A 19908-nucleotide genomic window follows, 5' to 3' on the forward strand; every position below is an offset into this window, starting at 1 on the left:
AATGGGGGAAAAAAGTCAAGAAATGGGCACGATAGGTCAAGAATTTGCAATGGACGGTCCCAATGTGAACGTAAAATGTTTGCGTGGTTTGAAGGAACGCCTCAAAGTAGATGATCCAGACCAGCCAGAAACGTGGGAGTATGTTCTTTGCATATTGTACATGGAGTCTACAAAACTGCTCATAACAAGATTCGGTGGTCACCTCATGAGTTTCTTCGCTCTCTTTTTTTTTTTTTATCTGTTCAATGTTTGTTCTTCCAGATGAGCAGATTATACGCACTTTTCTGGTTCCGTAAGATTTCCTTTAAAATTGTGTGCAGTCAGGTGGCTAGAAAACTCGAAAGTCATTAAAAGAGTCTTAAAAATGATAACGCGTCTTAGGAAGTTTTTCAGTGGTGTCCAAAAAAAAAAGCCTCCTCAAACTAAGAACTTTGAAAAGGTCCAAGCATTTCTGCAGGATTAGCTTCTATAGCAAAGCTTGAGTTTTTTCAGTCTGTTGCACTTGAGTTGAAGCCTTTTCTTGCCACATTTCAGTCAAATGATTCATTTCTGCCATTCATATACAGGGAACTGTACAGTCTGGCGTACAGTATTACAACCAGATTCATTCGCAAAAATGTCATGAATGGAATAAACAACGCCAGAAAGCTCACTATCATTGACTTGACAAATTAGTCCATATCAAAATGGCTTAGGATGTAGGTGTTTGTTTTGGTACTTCTGCTGCTTGCAGAGGTTTAAAAAAAATCTGGAGATACTGTTATTTCGGAATCAGTGGAGAGAATTTTTAATCACACTGTTCGACAAACTGTTGAAAAGTACCCATTTCCCTGCAGAATTGTTAAAGGGGCCTCTTGTCTTTCACCAGATGTAATAGCGAATAGCTCATTACGAGTGTCTCGTAAGTGAAAGTGTTAATTTTAACACAACAATAAATAAAGCCATTCTTTTTCAGGATGAAAGTTAAAGTGTATTCTAAGAGGTAACAATGAGGTGATAAGATTAGGTAAATTAGATTGTGCAGTCTTTATTAATTACAAGTTGCTAAGACAAAAGTGTAAAATACCTTTACCTTTCATCTTAACCGGCCATTGGTAGGGGATTTTAAAAAAAAAATACCCTAAAATATTGTACTACTTGGCCAAGAAAATTTGTAAAATCGTCAAGAAAATCGTCAAAGAAGATTCTCAAAACTTACACCTTGCACCTTGTTATCACATTTAATTGTCTGGTGTTTGAAAGAAAACTTATAATGTCCGGCAGAAAGTGTATGTTTTGACATACATACACAAACTAAAAGAAGTCCAAAATTGAAACATACACCACTCGACATATTTAATTAACCTAATAAAATAGGGTGAGTATAAATTATCATGTGTAGTTTTAGAGAGAAAAAAAAAGGCTAAAAGTTGATGCTGTACGCCACCTATTAAGACAAAACTGATACTGAAGTGTACCCTCGTCAAGCTTTATGATACTAGCAAGACATTATACTATACGGTTAATGAGATATAACCCAAAATTATTGTTGACTCTTATAAATATTAATTTTTGATTGACTGTTTTATTATGCAGAGATACGACATACATGAATCAATAGATTATATGTATCTGTACAAGATAAGATGGTTGAATGTCAACCGACATTTGCAGTTTTCGAGGAAATAATCAAAACAGAATTTTTATGGCGCTAAAAGTATGTCGGTCGTTGCCAACACTAATTGATAGTTTTCACTTTGCTGGAATAGATAGTTTATTTATTGTATATATGTAAAAACTTCGCTGTTAAGTAGCACATTGTATTTATTGTTGTTTGTTTTCTAACGATGATCCACATGCTGCTAACAGTGATGTACTCTCTGCTTTTAATAATTTATATAAAATCAGAACATATAAATCAGAAAGGGGCGACCAAAGTTTGGTTTGACGTATCGATCTCGCTAACCTTAATACTACATGTTCAGATTCATTGATATTATTCGAGTAAGATGAACAAAAAGAGAAAGTGAAATACTACGTTGTTCGCAACAATATATATCATATATTATCCATCTGTATAATGAAAACTGAAATTGTATGAAGAAAGTTTAGAAGTAAATGACTGAATATGAAACACGTGTCATTCTAAGCATATTTAGAATTGAAAATATCAGGTCAGCATCTTGAGGCATTTAGAATTCAGAGTCTGTTTTCTATGTAAACATAACTTTTGAAACTTTTCCATGTAGCTAAATGTTACGAATGTTTTGACCGTGTAATTCAAGCTTGTTGCAATGATTGGTGGTAACAGTGTGTACTGTCAACTATGTTGTCTTATAAACATAAACATAAACATTAAAAAAAAAAAAGTATTAATACATTTGTAATGCACATGATCTGAAGTTCGATTTCTAGTTATGGTTGCTTAAGAACAGAAAGCGATACGTTACGTTCTTTAAAATAACTTTCAGGCTTAAGAAAACCTGAGAGTTCATTCCGCAGAGACAAGACTTCCATTGGCACTCATTCTACGCCAATCCAATCTAGACAGGGACGTTGGTAGCCACTAAGATTTTATTTTATATTATCCTCCGGCTTTACCCAAAACAATCTTTCTTACTGAGTTTCTGATTAGAGTTATATGTTCAAATATATCTGACACATAGCATATTGGTTGTTATTATGTCACAAGATACAAAACTCTAAGGGTAGAAGTTTGCAATGTGACTTAATTTGCAGATTGCATTCCAATCAAATAATAATTTGTTTGACACACGTTTAACAATGATAATAACAGCGAAATAATTATAATTTAAGTTTACATGCATGATGTGCGTGCCGCTAGTTAGAAACATTTAATAACGATTTTTATAAAAGGTAAAAATAATTGACTTCAAAGAGAGTACCGGCTGAGCCGCTTCTAGACGACATTCATTGTAACGTCTTTTTTCTTTTCTAGACTGATGGGATGTCAGGATCTTCTTGAAGAAGTTCCTGGACGATCACGGAGAGATAAAGAAAGCTCAAGTCCAGGTGACCTTCGTGCCTTTGTTAAGGGGGTAACGGGACGCAGCTCCAGCAAGTCATACAGTGTTAAAGATGAAACTAGTAGTAAGTATATTGGATATCATGTACTTTTTCTGTAGTTGTATCGTTTAGTCGCCAATATGCTCTTAGTAAGAAAGTAAGGGAAGAAACTAAACAAACTTACATTAAGCATGTTTTGAAATTCAGCTTCTTTACAGTAAGAACTATTTTCTTTTCCCTCACTTTGTTCGAATGGAAGCGTTGAGTTTTTGACAGATTACTTCCCCCCCCCCCCCCCGCTGTAGTGATCCTGATACGTTCAAATAAGATTTGAATATATGGTTTGTTCATTTTAGCAAAACGTGATGGTCTGTCAACAAAATCGGCTACCAAACCTTATATATTTCTTTCTCTTGCTCTGTATTGTAATCAGTAATAGTCACAGGCGTCTTTACAGGCAAAATGTTAATTCATTCTTTCTGGTGAACCTAGCTTGTCAGTTTATTTTTGATTTTTGTATAAACACACAATTTTGTATTTGCTGCAAAATATGTGATATTGCTGCGCACAGAATAGTGAGAAAGATGAATGTTCACCTTGGCATTTTGAATAAGCAGGTTGTACGTTTCTGTTTCAGTGAGGGAGTTTCGACTTCGAGATTTTGTTTCAGTTTCTCGTCCCATTTCTGAGTTGTCAGTAAGAAATAATGAGATCGGTTCCATATGTATTGCACATTTTAATAAATAAAGGTAAATCAAATTTTAGGCGCTCAAAGAATTTTTTTATAAAGTGAAGTCTATTTCAGTGTGACCAATTACAAAAACTGTCCCTTTTCGCGTTAATTCCTGAAATTTGGAAATGTTGGACACATACGTGCTTATTTTTGATGGCAGTTTTTATGTTATATAGTGTTTTTAATGCTTCTTGCGTGAGGAGCTTGTGAGGCATGGGCGGAGCTATAAGGGGGCATTGCCCCCAACACACAGAAGTCGCTTAATTTCTGTATATTCCACGGAGGAGATCGATGATTTCGAATCTAACGTTCAGTGACATCCCAAAGGTGTTCAATTGGGTTAAGATAGGGTAAGTTTGGAGGCTATTGCATCTTGTGAAATTCACCACTGTTCCTCGAACCGCTGCAGTACAACATTGTCCTTGTGCCAGGGAGCGTTAGCTTGCTGAAATACGTAGTTTCCAGTTAAAAATATGGCTGACATGAATGGAAGTACATGATTAGCAGTAGTGGCATGATGGTAGGTAGAAGCCATCATGGTGAACTTCACACATACTGCTGGACCCATGGATGACCATGTGAAGGTTTTCCAAATCATAGTGAAGCTACCAATGAGACACGATTTTTTGGTGACAGGCGAAAACGCGAAATGTATCGGTTTTGTATGAAAATGTTGTATATATATATATATATATATATATATATATATATATATATATATATATATATATATATATATATTCATATTTGTTAGGCCATATAACGCTCGCGATTAAACGCGAAATTGTGTGGAATTAGTGAAATTTGCAACAAGTCTCGATATTCCACGAAATTTACGCAAAAGTGACAATTTTTCGACGCTTTCACGATTTATTCATTACCATTACTTGTCCCTTCTGCGTACTTGACGTAAGTAAACGCTTAGTAGTGAAAACTTACACGTGTTTTCTTTATATGCGCTGATTTTGTTTAGCGTAAAAATGACGTGACGTGTATTTGTATTCATAAATCCTTCTGGCCACATAGCTAGAGCTCATTTTGGCGCGTGATTGCAGGTTCAGACCATGCTAGGAGCTTAAGCCTCGCTTAGAAATTCGAGTAATGGTTCGAAGCTCACTTTGAACAGTAGGTCCCGTCCTACGGTATATAGCCACGCTGCTGACAAAGGACGTTAAAATCTAATCAATGAATCAAAATGTATTTCCATTCAGATGTTTTGATTACAGGTTTATTTTCATCATTGCCCAGCTCACACTATTTCAGCTTTCTGCATCTCACGAAATTATCACAACATAATTTTTTCAAGGTGCAAATAGTACTTCTAAAATTTTGTTCCTTGTACTTCATATGGTGGGCCAGTTAGCTAGAACTTTACATTTTTCAACTTTTTGTTCAATGAGGATGCTTAGTGTTGCTTTTTTAAAAAACTCAAGTATTGTTTAATATAGTCATGCATGAGCTCATGTCATGATGATTGATGAATGGAAATTGAGGTAAAATAAAAGATAACTAATTGTAATTTCCAAGGAAGATAGTTTTCTTACATTGAATTTTTATTCACTGATTGTATCCCGCTTTACGCATAATTTTAGAACGAAATTACGAATTCTTATTTACCATAAAATCGTGTCTCTAATGATCTGTCGTCATCTTACTGTGCATGTCTCAAGCAGTGTTGCCCTGGAGACGGCGGATTCTGACCTAGCCATCGACGTGATGAAGGCAGTATCGAGATCTATCGGACTATGCAACGTTGTGTCATTGCTCGGCGATCCAGTGACGATTCCAGTCATCATCAATGATGATAAAGTTTTCGCATAAATTACGACATATCTACACTCCCCTTAGGATACGCATTTTAATATAAGTAACATGATAAAAACCCAGTTCGAGGTACATGATAACTATTAAAAGGTTCATTTCAAACCGTTCAGCCATTTTTTTTCGTGATTTGTTAATACACAAGATCCGTTTCATTTTTATATACTAGATAATAATGGTAAGAGAATTGCACGTCCAATACTGACCTTCCGTAACGGACACCTCCATAATACAGACAAACTTTTTTCGTTCTGATAAAAAACATATGTATTCAGGGTTCCCACTCATCTGGAAAACCTGGAAATGTCCTTGAATTGATTTTGTGTCCTTGGAATTTAAAGAAAAATTGAATGTCAAATTTTTCATAATTATAATGAAGATTTTGATGAATTGCTATTTTTGTTTGCTATTCCTGTTTTTGTGCTGCATAATAATTTGTCATAATCCAGAGTGGTTGTTGGTCTTTCTTTCTCCCAACAGAGTGGTTGGCTGGGAGAACTTATCTCTTCTTTCATCCAATAGTCTGTCAACCCATTCTTGAATGCTGTCTTCGCTAATACTATCCTCCAGAAACTGTGCTTTGTATTAGTCCTACACAATCAGTCTATGTTCGCATTACATACTCTTCAGTAAAATTTCATATGAGATTATGTCTATAGATAAGGAAATCACACAAATCCATAATCAGTTGGAAAACTTGCAATAAAATTCCTTTTTTCCCCTAATTATATCTATCACACTGTCTCGCAATGAAGATGCCATGTACGAAAAATAGATTTTCGTTGGTTGTAAATTTGTTCGGTGCACAATTAAAATTTATTGTAGAAAGAATGAAAATACATGTGCTGGAGGTGGGTGGATCGGGTGGCTATAAGGGGAGTTGGGAGCCCCCCCCCCACACAAAAAAAGCACATTACGCTCTGCTTTGTGTATTTAATTATTGTGTATTAGTACGTACTTGCATTAATATTCACTGCATGAGCTGCTGTACTTTTCATTTCATTGTTGAGAGTTTTGAACCTATAGTTGCAATCCTGTTATATGTTCCTGTGTTAGAGTCATGGAAAATCGGTGATTTGTCCTTGAAACGTCCTGGAAATTATTTCGGGAAAAAGAGTGGGAACTCTGTGTATTTTTATGGTACAAAACCTTCCTTTTATGGATACGGACAACCTTTTACTTTCAGCGTTTTAATAACAACTTCATAATAGGTTAGGAGTTATCCTCAGCTCATATTATTTAGCACAGAGAATACTTTCTGCAGTTTCAAAATAAATCTTCAACTGATCCAGCAGGTACAAAAATTTTGATCAGAAACTAGTGTCTGCAGGATTACACGACAGACAGGTATTGCAGAGTTTTCCTCAAGAAATTCATAAACCGTTATGATGGGTTGGGTTTGTCTACACTTCCAGTATTTAATAATAATGTTTTGGTTCTTACTGGGTTACTTTCAATAGTCAGTAAGCAAATTGAGGAATTTTAAATAGAATTTATACCTCTATATGAGAAGAAAATTATAACACAGATATTATATTTTGTAACACACACCCGTATAAATACATCTCCCAGCGATACTTCTATTTCTTTACAGAGGGGGAAGTTCCCACTCATTCCCTCAATAAGTCGAACACCGAGAACAGTTATTTCGATATTAGCCTGTATTTACTTTTATAACTAAAGTATTTACTATATATTGCATACAAGTACCACATGGGTCGCAAGTAATCTAAATTTGTGTAACGTCTCTGTAACAGACATTCTCAATTTACGGACAAATAATGTCTCATTGGTGTCCGTTATGGAGAGGTTTCATTGTACTACTAATAGAGTAATTTATTATTTGTTTATCTTAATTATAGTTCACTTTGTGTAGCGATAATCCTAGAATTTTTGTGCGTGTTATTCAAACAGAATGTATCCTTACGTAACATTTACTTTATCACTTATATATTTGTTAAGTCAATCATGTATGTATAGGATATGGTGCTATAGTTGGATTTTGACTGTTGAGAAATTACAATAAATTAAATTAAAATTTATTAAGTGAACATTTTGTCATTCAGTGTGAGAAACATCTGAACATCTTATTTTTTGCAGATGAAATCATGGCAGTCTTAAAACTGGACAACCAAACTGTTGCTCAGACAAATTGGCGACCTTGTTCCCAGCAGGCCTGGGATCAGAGGTAAGTAATGGATTCAAGTAATCAATCTTCTAGGAAAGTATACATTGTCTTTTTAACGTTTATCAAAATAGAAGAAATTCTAATCTCCATTAACACCTAAAGGATCAGCATAACTTACCTATCTATAAGGACTGATGGGTGATTTTGACCCAACGAATATTTCAAAGGAAATGAATTGCTAGTCATTTATTTAATAACCCTGAACTATCGGGAAAAAATATTTTTTAAATTTTTATTTATTTATATCATACATGTATTAATATTTGTCACTTTTATTATTACATCTTTTCATATTTATTACAGGGGACCGCGGTGGCTCAGTTGTAGAGCGTTCACCTCTGGTGCTTGGGGTCCCGGGTTCAGTCCCAGCCCCCACCAAGTGAACTTTGTGGGGGACAAACCGTGTGCGTGGGTTTCCTCGGGGTTCTGTTTCCTCCCACTTTCTTCATTCCACCATTTCATTCGTTACTCATCATCACCGTCTCCTTTAGCCTAACCGGCATAATCGTGTGACGTAAAACTCAGATATCATTTTCCTATTTATTACAAATGTTTTGTGTGTTATACATTTTTAGTGCTTCTGACAAAATGAAACAACAAATAAGTTACTTGCAGTATAAATATGTTACTACATTATATTAAAATCACAGTGTAGTGGCAATGCTGTATGTACTACAGTATTACATATTTTAAATATACTTGTTTGTTTGTTCTTTTAAAATGAACTCACTCTATTTCTGAACCAAGTAGATTCAGTATCGAAGTGTATGTCTCGAATTAGTCATATATATTAGATAGTTACATCTTTTAATTTCATAGAGAGGAAATCTAAATAAATATTTTGTTGTTGTCTTTGTAAATTTTCAGAATCGTATTCGTACTTACAGTGGATTGTGTAGCTACTGCTTTGAGTTTCGAATTATAATACTTGCATAAACACGGCCAAGAAACCTCCACAGACCCAGAAAGCTCTGTAATATTTTATTTAGATCTTATTTTAGCGTTCTGACCACCCAATATAGTTTTAGCCCAAATGTAACTAAATGGAGGGGTAAACTGTTGTTCAGTGGTAGAGCGGTCACTTCTGGAGCTAGGGGTCTCTGGTTTGTCTCCAGGCCATGTAAATTGGCATTGGGCAACGTTTCCGTAGGTTTTCCTATTCCCTCTCACACTCTCAATTCACTAGTTCTTTCATAATCATTCGTCTCCTTTAGCCTAAAGGACATAACCGTAGTTAGTTAGAAAAGTAACTAAGTGAACTAAGTACTAGAGGAAGTAAGAGAACAGAATATTTCTACCAGACGTATCTGCATAGTTCTTGGAAAATTAAATCAAGAGATATTGTAAGAAGATACAACACTGCAAATACTATTATAGGTTATAGAAACTAACAAAATATTTTATTGAAACTGTGGGTACAAAGACAATAGGCGATCATTTTGTTCTAGTTGTTTTTCTTGTTAATAGAAGTTGCAGTTATGATTTCTTGCTTTGTTAGGAAAACGTATCTTAAAAGAAAGCTGTGAAGTATCTGTTGTAGATGAGTGTGCCAAAATTTCTTGTTTCTGCATATATTGGTGCCAACATTATTGTTGCCAAAGTTTGGAGTGCCAATTTTTCCACCGCCTATTTCAAATTAGATTGTATAGTTTTTAAATGTTATATGCTAGTAACAGTAGAGAACAAAGCGCTCTTGCTCCTTTCTTCAGAAGTTCAAATATTTGTAAGTGAGAATTTCTTGTAAGATTTGTTTGTCATTCAGTGTGTATTGTGTTAATACATAATATTTGCTTATTTCTCTCAAGTGGAGGCCAGTCGAAATAACCTCCGTTATTCATTACCACTTTGTAAAATGTACTTCATAATATGCAGAGAAATCCATCCAAATGACACAATTAGAGTACATGTGGACATCTTGTAAAATCTGCTATTATTGACGATACATACTTTATAAATATAATAGGATATAGCATGAGTTTCTGCATTTCAATAATGCCACCATGCTTAAAGATTTAGTGTCGTGAATGTTCTTTCCAACAAAATACGTTGAAGTACGTTTACGTTTATAGTAAAACTGAAAATACGTTTACAGTAAAACTTAAAACTGTGTAGGGAAGTTGTAGTTAAGAATGCCTGCAAAACTGTTTGAAAGTGGGTTTGTAACCCTTGTCCTTTCGTCCTTCAATGGAATGTGGCTCCATATTTAAAAATCTTAGGTTATAATTTGTATGTTGCTCTGAAATCTAAGCAAAAGCAATTTCGCGAAGATTTGAACTGTAATGCTTGAGTTTTTGAGTGCAGTTTTGTCTCATTTAAATTGCGTGAATATTTTCTAATGTTTTTAAATCCTTATTTAACGTTGTTTCATTTTTTGTTTCAGGTTTAGCATAGATCTAGACAAATCACGTGAATTGGAAATCGGAATATATTGGCGCGACTGGCGTAGTCTTTGTGCTGTCAAATTTTTACGGTTAGAAGAATTTATAGACGACGTTCGACACGGAATGGCCTTGCAGTTGGAGCCTCAGGGAATGCTTTTTGCAGAAGTAAGTAAACAATATGTCACAGGACGTTGAATGCGTTTCTTGAAATCAGCTGTGCCAATAATGGAATTTTACATGCTTTTTTTTTTTTCTTTCTTCAAAATTCAGTTTGTACTCTGTAAACTATTCAACATTGTTTCGTTTCGATTGAAATTTTAGTAAGAAGTGTAAGAGAATTTCTGTATGTGTTAGAATTTCATATTTACTTTGAATAATATTGCAACTGTAAGTAATTAACAGTTGTGATGTCATGATTGCTCTAAATTGCATACAGAATAAATGGATTTTTTTTAAAGCTTGTCAATAATTATTTCTAAATACGTTTTCACTAATGAAAGTCAGTTTCATTATGGTCTAATTGCACGCTGAGATTTAATATAGTATTCAAAAGTTTTTACCTGAATAACCTCTAAAGTATTAGTTTTACACGTACTGGTATTTATTCAAATTTTAGTATAATTTTTCTGAGTGACTTTTACCCTAACATGGTTGTTTTTTATATACTAAATGGAGTGTCTGACACATCTAGTGAACAAATAGCTCATCCACTTGTTCTCGGTCTTAAGAATTATCTTTGATATTATTTCAAATTCCCACGACTCCTTTAGTTAGTCGAATGTCAAGAAATGAGCTATTATCCATTAATTTACACAAAACAACACAGACATTTATTCTTATAAATCAAATGTGAAATTTATTGTTCAAAGAAATCTACAAAGATAGACAAAATATCAGCATATATGTAGTTGGTTTTCGATATGTAGTACCATTTTCACAGATGATAATAGACATCACCCAGCGTGAAATGAATGACAGCACTGGTCGTATAGATACGTTGGGGTTCAGTTTATCCGTGACACGTGCGGTGAACGTTCGAGTTAAGTAATGAAATCTCAATAACGGCATTCCGATAATAAATGCAGTGTCATAATCTAGATGTGCAGGGAACGTGGATTTAACGTATCGAAGAATGATACAGCGCGCCTGTTAATAGGAGCAGGAAAGGCGAGAGGTGGCGTGCCAATGTACATCCTGCTTCGAGCTTTACATCGAATACTATCCGGAAAGTTCATCCTTTTGGCACAGAGAAAATCTAGGGTACGTAAAGAGGTACTGCAAACCATGTTGAAACGTCTTTAAAAGCAATTCGGATCATAATTAATCGTGATTTGGGGCTGGGGAAGCGTCGAAAGTAATGTGTTTATTAACACACACACACACACACACACTTAACAAAACACATTGCAGAATGTCACATCAATTGTCGACCTCTCTACAAGTATTATTTAGCGGGCAACTAGTGGAAATACTTTGTCGCACTGGACGAGTCATATGTAAACCTTAAAATGACTGTAACAGCCTGCCTGCTATTTTCTGCAGAAAAGGTAATGTTACAGACTTACAAAATGATACTGGCAATATAAGGAAAATTATGGTAAGGGATTAATAGTTTTTGATACATTGTGAAGTTAAGATACATCGTGTCACCAAAATACCAGTGTAAATTCCAGTTATAATTAACTTCCTAACACCAATTTATTGCTATAACATTCCTCGTCTGTATAGAAGGGAGGGTATAGCCGGGTCAAACTGGGTATAGCTGCATCAAGACAGGATAAGCTATACCTCTCATTCGACAATTCTCTTCAACAACCGTGCTTCAGTATCCATGCCCTTCGCTCATATTCTAGGGAAATCTTTGGATGTCTCACCGATACATTATTGTGCCTTTGTCTTCTCAAACGACCTTTGGTAGAGGGAGATTCTGTATTATTTTCAGACTCCCTGTGGAAAGTCTGTGATGAAAAATAATTGCGATTGAACATGTCTACCCAGCGTGCTAGCTCTTTCAATCCAAACTTTAATACCAGGAATTAGCCATTATGCAGCGCCACCAAATAGAGGATAATCAGTGGTGGTGTTACGGAACTTCTTAACGTACTGTACATACATCTCGACATCGTTACTATAGACTGGAATAGAAAACTATAGAAAATAGTTACAATCAGTCAAATTAGGAAAGTGAAATATTGTCTAAACCAGTTTCTCGCTCTGATCGGGTTGTTTTTACGCCACAAGTAGCGAGTATTAGAATTCGAGGTATTTAGTTCGTTTCGCGAAGATGTGACAGCATAAAGGAATGAGGTCTAAGATGCTAGTCATCAGACATCACCATCGTAGGTATTTTTGTATAACTTCCAATAAATAGAGAAGTTCTCCATGCATTTCGGTCGTCAGCTCAAACGTCTTCGTCTTTATGTAGAAGTTAGTAAATCTGTAAAATATTTATGGGGTTGGTTAATTAATGGTTATATGCCAGAAGCTGAAAGAGTATTTGACGTCTCGAAAACCATTACCACAAATGGTATTACACAGTGCGGCAATTAGTTTTTTACACTCTCTTAAATCTCGAACTACAGAAGCATCTATCTTATCCATAATTGAGTATCTTGAGGAAAACTTTTTCAGTACATTTCAAGTACCTACATTCAGGGTTTTTTAATAATCTGGTGAACAGCGAAAAACATTCCAAGCGCCTTTCCCCTTTTAGATTCAATTTTCGTAAAACACCATCCTATCCTTAGCCTAGGATTCAATGAGCAAATTTGTACAAAATTTCAAGTTCTACACCCAGGAGTTCCATACATCTGGTAGAAGTTGAAGGAAAGTCTTGAGACCCCCTTCTTCCCTGTGGGGGTGCCATTTCATAGTATTCTATATATCACTTTCGGCTTAAACGGAGGTTCAAGGAGAACATATATACAGAATTTCAAGTTCTTGTGTCCAAGAGTTCCGAAGATTTGATATTAGTCGAAGGGAATGTTCAAGGTTCCCTTTTGACCTGTAAACCTTATTTACTTCCTCAATGTGGTGCGTGGGATTTTTTTTTTTATTATTATTATTATTATTATTATTATTATTATTATTATTAAGGTTCTACGCTTAATAGTTTCTGAGATCTGAATAACGGCAAAAAATATTCAAACCTCCCCTCTCTCATACGACCGCATTTCAGAAAAAAGAAGAAAAGATATTTCTTATTTATTTTAGAGTGTAAGGAAAACATTTGTACAAAATTCCGATATTCTACACTTCCTGTTTCGGGGCTCTGGCGAACCAAAAGAAAAAAGGGAGAAAAATCATTCAAGCTTCCTAATCCCCCTTACACATTTCGCAAAATAATGTCTTATATACAGCCTAAAATATAAAGAGAACATATATACAAAAATTTCAAAATACTATATATAATAGTTCGATATTCGGCAAATGCGAAAAAATATACATGTATATATAGCCCCGTATCCTCTTAGAGACCATACTTCGCAAAATATTATCTTACCTATAGTTTAGAGAGTGCAGCGAGAATACTTCCATGAAATTTCAAGGTTCTGCAACCAATAGTTTCGAATATCTGGATAACGTCAAAGAAAAGAATAAAAAAATATGGATTACATTCCAAAAAGTCCCAACGTAGCTACGACTTAAAAGTGCAAGAAGAATATTTGTACGAAATTTAAAAGATCTATGTTCAATAGGAGATCTAGCGCGAGCGGCATTCAATAATGCGCAAAAATCATTCAAGCTCCCTTATTCTCAATTAGGGGCCGCATTTCAAAAATCCCATCTTATCTAAAGAGTCCAAAGAGAACGTTTGTACAAAATCTGAAGATTCTGTGACTAATAGTTTCGGAGACCTGGGAAACTATAATAATAATAATAATAATAATAATAATAATAATAATAATAATAATAATAATAATAATAATAATAATAATAATAATAATAATAAAGCCGCGTCATTCCTTTTTAGGGGCCGCATTTCGCAAATCCCCATCTTATCTACAGCCTACAACTCAAGGGAAACATTTTTATCATTTTACCAATGGCTTTACTCCTAATAGTCTCAGAGATCTGTGGATGAGTGAATCAGTGAGTCAGTCAGTGGATTTACTCTTAGGTATATCATTATAGACACCCTGTTATGTTGAAGGTGTTTAATATTCTGATTACTTTTCTTTCAGATCAAATTTTTGAACCCTATGATAACAAGAAAACCGAAACTTCAGAGGCAGAGAAAGATTTTTAAGCAACAAGGCAAGAATTTCCCGAGACCAAATCAAATGAATATTAATGTTGCAACTTGGGGACGTCTTTTGAAGAGGTCAATACCTTCGATGCAAAATAGTCAGGATCATTTATCGGCAGATAGTCCGCAACCAAGTAAGTTTGTGTCTCAGTTGTGTTTCGTAACCATTAAAGGCATTCACTTGAGAATAATAGCAGATTTCATTTCGATTGATCACTTTTTCTCTGTATGTTTTTTTGAAATTTAGTAAAAAATAGCGTAATTTAAACGTTCATCTCAGTATTCGAAGACAGGAGAGATGTTTTAATAAATTGTTTAAAGTGTAAAATGTTTCTGATAAATAGTTGACTGCTGAACTGGCGAAAAATCGAACCCTTGTTTTCCACTAGTCAAGTGGAAAAGACTGATGAACTACTACCCACACGATAAGACATTTGTTACTCATTTTATTCATCAAATCTTAATTAAACCAACCTGATTTTACCTATTTATTCTTTAATAGCAATTTACTACTCTGTGTATTTTGATGTCATAGGGAATATTTACATGTTTGTCACAAATTCAGATTACTAAATCATACTGTGTAATTATTTTCGACGTAAGGTTAGTATGAAATGGTTAGTAACTCTATTATTGTTTCTAATTTATTCATGATATATTCTGATTTATCTAACGTTCAACGATGTCGAAGTGTAACCGAGATATCCGAGCTTCGATGTCGTTAATATAAGCAAAACTGTTTTAGGATGAAGCTAGTATTTTTAAAATTAAGAGTTTTGTGAGGTAGGATCAGAAACTAAGCTTACAAGGCCGATATTTCTAGAGTTTTGTCTGTTATAGAGGAATGAGGAGTGTGCGGTAATTTTAATATATGGAGTTGGCAACTGTGTAGAGTTTCAGCCACCCACCACCTATGGCACTAGTTGTAGGTAAACACAAATGGCGACTCATTTGGAAAAGTGTTCTGGCGAAGAAATCCAGTCAGTTATTCGATTTTTGTGGGCGAAGCATGATATCGCGACTGAAATGCACCGGTAGCTGGCAGAGGTTTACGGAGAGACTGAATGCCTCGTCAGCATGTCGCAGAATGGTGTCGAAAGTTTGCGGATGGTAGTAAAAATGTTACCGATGAGGAGAGCAGTAGCCGACCCAGCACGGCATCAACAGGTTTCAACACAGCTCACGTGGAGGAGCTGATTCAGAACAACAGGAGGATTACGTTATGGCATCTGATGGCAGTTGAGAATGTCCTGGGCACCTACCTAGGAAGCCGTCGCTTCGCTTCAGACGAGGAGATGAAGCCCATCGTGACAACTTGCCTGAACACACAAGAACAGGATTTTTACCAGAAGGGAATCTTCAAACTCATCCCACGATGCGACAAGTACCTCAAACAATATTGAAACTATGTCGAAAAATAACTTAATGTATGTATGAACAGTTGGCTGTATTGGTTGTATGAAATATATATACACGTTTCACTGCAAACTTTGTAACCTTACTTTCTGATCACTCCTTGTATTTTCTGTGTTTCAGCCGTAGGCATTCGAAATAAGGGCTACCTTTATATCTTTGTTTTTTGTATTTCAGCCCTAGGCCCAAGACCATTAGTGTTTGATCCTTCTACAGTAGTAGATAAATACGAAGCTCCTGGTGAAATGCCCGATCCACAGTCAGCAGGTTTATCTGGAGCTCGACCTTTGGGACTTGGAACCCCTCCTCCTGTACCTGATACTCCACCCCCGATGTTAATGAATAAAAAGAAAAACCTGCCGTCACCAGTAGCTTCAACAGCCAAGTTGGACGTAGAGGTAAGTATATTTCTCAGTTTTTCAATTAAACCCAGATAATCTTGTTAAAACCTTGCCTTAACGTTTCCTCGTTTTCTAATGCTAGTGACATTTCGTTAACATTTTGATGTATTTCTGATTTTTGTAACTTTTTTTAAAGTAAGCCTTACTAATACTTCTATAATTTTTGTGTTGTTCGTTGGTGTCATATTATGGAAGGTGAGAAACTAGGTAAATTAAGTTCGATGTGAAAAAGACCAGTGCTTGAGAATTCGATATTATTTTCCGAAAAAAAAAAGTGCTCAGTAAGCTTATTACTATAGTGTTGAATGTTAGTACCAAATTTTGGCGCGGCAGGTGCTTTTTCATAGAGTACCAAAAACGTCGAAGTGCTTTTTCCTTTAAATTTTATTTGGCGGTTTAATTTTTCATCAATGAAAGTAATAATCAAAATCTAGTAATAAGGAACGAGTTAATGAATTTATAATCAGCGATGAGGATGGGAAAAGAAAAGGAATGGTGTTTGCTTGTTTTGAGGGAGGGTGGAGGGAGAAAAAGTTACGAATTAATTATGCCCGCTTTCTGATTGAGCTTGCGAATCTACTATTAAGGATTAGGAAGGGTAAGGAAGAGAATTTTTGCACGGGCAACCCTCACTTTTATATTCACTATCCGGCTATCACATATTGTGTATCTCGTTGAGACAGTTGTGTGTCATTTTCTTGCCTGTTTAGTAGGTTCAAGGACTAATGGGCGACACAATACTGCATTGCACAGGGGGCTGTTCTAAATATATTGATTTGGATGATACTGTTCTGTCCTGGAGGCAGAAAAAAAAAAAAGCAAACAAACAAGTGCATGCCACAGGAAATGGAAATAAAAAATCCATTACTAAGACCATATTAATGGGTCTTTAATAAATCTTGTAACGATCGGATATTTCACAAATAAGCCGTCCACATGACCTGTTCTGTTGACCGTAACATATTGTAGAATAAGAAAACAGAACCGGGTTAATAAAAATAATTGAACTTCCCTTTTCTTTCCTTTTTTACGGCGCGAGAGGAGGTCAGGGATGGAAATTCCTCTAAATCATTTTCTTATCAATATTTTTTTTTTTTTTTTTTTTTTTTTAAATAGTGTTGAAAATTTCCTGAGAAAAGTGATAGTGTACATACAAACACCTAGTTTGCACTGAAGGCACTGTACATTATAGTATCAAATGGTTTTGGAAAAGAGAAGTAGATATTCGTAATGATGTACTATTGAGAATATTAATTCTTTTTTTCTTTTAATGAGAATGTTACGAGGAAGTAGGAAGAAATTGATCTTCGTGTATACAACAGTTTTTTTTTTTTTTTTGACAGTTTATATAAATAAAACTGACTAATCAGTGGTGTGTGGCATAATCACACAAAGGTCGCTGAACATATATGATTCTTGGTGTAATAATACATCGCAAGCCATATCTGTATATACAAAAATGAAAGTGACTATATGACTTCATATCTCTTGAACCACCCGGCCGATCTCAATCAAATTTTCAGCATAGATGAGGTTCGGATCTGGGATGTTTTTTTATTGTTTCACTTTGACGGGACAACTTGGGGGAGGGAGGAAGTATTTAAAAATGATCGAAAATGACTGATATTAGTGTCGAATCAATAATTTTCAGGGTCGCTGAGACGAACAGTGATACTTGCAATGCAGTTTAAATCCAAATTTAGTCCTTTATGTCCAAAATGAAACTTATTGTACCCCTGCGAAAAACGGGTATTCTGCTTGTATATATCAGCTCTATCAAAAGTGTGAAACCGTAGGCCAACTCTGTTATGAGTAAAGATAGTTAAAAATGGAAAGAGAAGAAAGTCATTGGAAATAAATTGTTTCCAATCTAATCTAAAATAGTGGAATTTTTCCCGTCGCACCATCCGTTTAGGTGTCACATTGGTAAGGTGCCCTATATTAAGTGAAAAACAAGATTGCCACTTCATGTTCCCATGGGTTCTCACAATATTAATAATAGAGCGTTGTTGGAAAATGGATTCGAAGTTTTCTAGGTTCCTTCACATAACAATGGTGTATGTTTCCCTTGTTATATTTTGCATTCTATTAAGGACTGTATCGAAAAGTAACTATCAACATGTATGATTAACAGGAATAAAAATGGAAGAAGATGTACAAAAAAAGAAACACTTTGTTACACTACAATACTTGTTAAATACACAGAGAAAAAAGTATACATTTACAGTTCGTGTCTGATGAATAAGCGAAGCTTTCGTCGAACACCAACCAATAGTTTCTGCACATTACTGGCGGTGCATTTTCTCGTTGCGGCAGACCAATATTTTCTGAGTTCAGCCATGTTCCTGGCAGCTTTACCACCCTGTTTGACATTTTTCTTCACAAGTGCCCAATATCGTTCAATAGGTCGGAGCAGAGGGCAATTTGGTGGGTTCACATGTTTTTAAACAAAATCCACTTTGTGTTTAATGTACCAGTTTAGCGTAGGTTTAGCGTAGTGGGCCGTTGCCAAATCCGGCCAAAACAATGGGGGAACTCTGTGCTCTTTATACAGAGGGAGCAATCTTTTCTGTAGACATTCCTTTTCATATATTTTGGCATTAATAGTTCCCTGTGTATAGAAAATTCCAGATCGTAAGCCGCACGAACAAATTGCTTGCCACATGAGCACTTTTGGTCCAAATTTGTCCACTGAAACTTATTTGACCGAATCATCCATATCTTCATCTTTGTATTTTGTATAATATTGAGGGCCAGGAAGTGTTGTAAAGTCCTCCTTACGTAAGTTTCATCGTCCATCAAAACACACTGTCCTTCCCTACTCACAGTTCGTTCATACAATTTGCGAGCTCGTGATCGTGCTCTCAATTTCTGCTTTGACGATTATTTGGCTATTTTTTGCTTTCTGTAGGTTTTCAAATTATTCCTAGTTTTAATTCTTTGAACCATTGCGATCGTAGTACCTGCCTTTTTCGCTAAATCGCGAAAAGATAATGATGAATTTTGTTTGATTACCCTCATCACCTTCTTCTCCAGTTTTGGCTTACGTGCACCCTTTTTTCGCCCTGATCTTGAGAAATCAGTAAAAGTATAATGTTCACCAAATTTTTCAATAATAGCTTTCACACTTGCATGATGCACTTTCACCTGTTTTGCTATCTGATTGTAGGTGACTCCTTTTTGCGAACACCATATGTGCACAATTTTGCACTTCACTTTCCTCGGAATTCGTCCCATAGCCTCTGCAACTCCTCACACGGCATTCAACACGCTACAGCAGCTAAGTACAACTTGCCAACTAACCCGCAGAGTGCGTGGACTCACTTTCAGCTGCCTGGCCCGTGCCTACCAGCGCCACCAATGTTGATAGTTACTTTTCGATACAGTCCTTACGTTCCTCTCGAACAGCCAACTGAACTGAAAACGTTGAGTTTTCATATAGTATAGAGTGTCTTAACCAGTGTGAAGCTCAAGCAGCTGGTGCAGTTGTAAAAAATCCACCATTTTTAGAGTGTAAACCACCTGTTTCCAATAACTTCGTCTCTTTCCCTTTTTTTGGTATGTTTACTTATAGAGAGTTGGCCTATGGTCCCGGACTTCTGATGTACCCAATATATAGTGCAAACACATTTCCGTCTGTCCGTCACGCCGTTGAGGGAAACCAATTTACTTTAGTGGTATTATTATTTGAGATAATTGATCACCATAGTGTCTGT

The 19908-nt window shown here is 35.5% G+C and overlaps 1 protein-coding gene across 6 annotated transcripts in view; it reads left to right on the plus strand.

The window, feature by feature from the left end:
- The window catches only part of Pkn (serine/threonine-protein kinase N), a 173501-nt gene that overhangs the window by 88176 nt on the left and 65417 nt on the right, over nt 1-19908 (plus strand). For all 6 annotated transcript variants that reach the window (XM_081764973.1, XM_081764968.1, XM_081764967.1 and 3 more), the window contains 5 exons: nt 2939-3090; nt 7661-7748; nt 10129-10294; nt 14314-14512; nt 15969-16189. In XM_081764973.1, coding sequence (XP_081621099.1) covers nt 2939-3090; nt 7661-7748; nt 10129-10294; nt 14314-14512; nt 15969-16189 — 826 coding nt within the window. The remainder of the gene's footprint in view (nt 1-2938; nt 3091-7660; nt 7749-10128; nt 10295-14313; nt 14513-15968; nt 16190-19908) is intronic.

Source organism: Thermobia domestica, chromosome 7 (genome assembly GCF_964235325.1).
Source record: "Thermobia domestica chromosome 7, izTheDome1.hap1.1, whole genome shotgun sequence".
In the NCBI taxonomy this organism is placed as follows: domain Eukaryota; kingdom Metazoa; phylum Arthropoda; class Insecta; order Zygentoma; family Lepismatidae; genus Thermobia; species Thermobia domestica.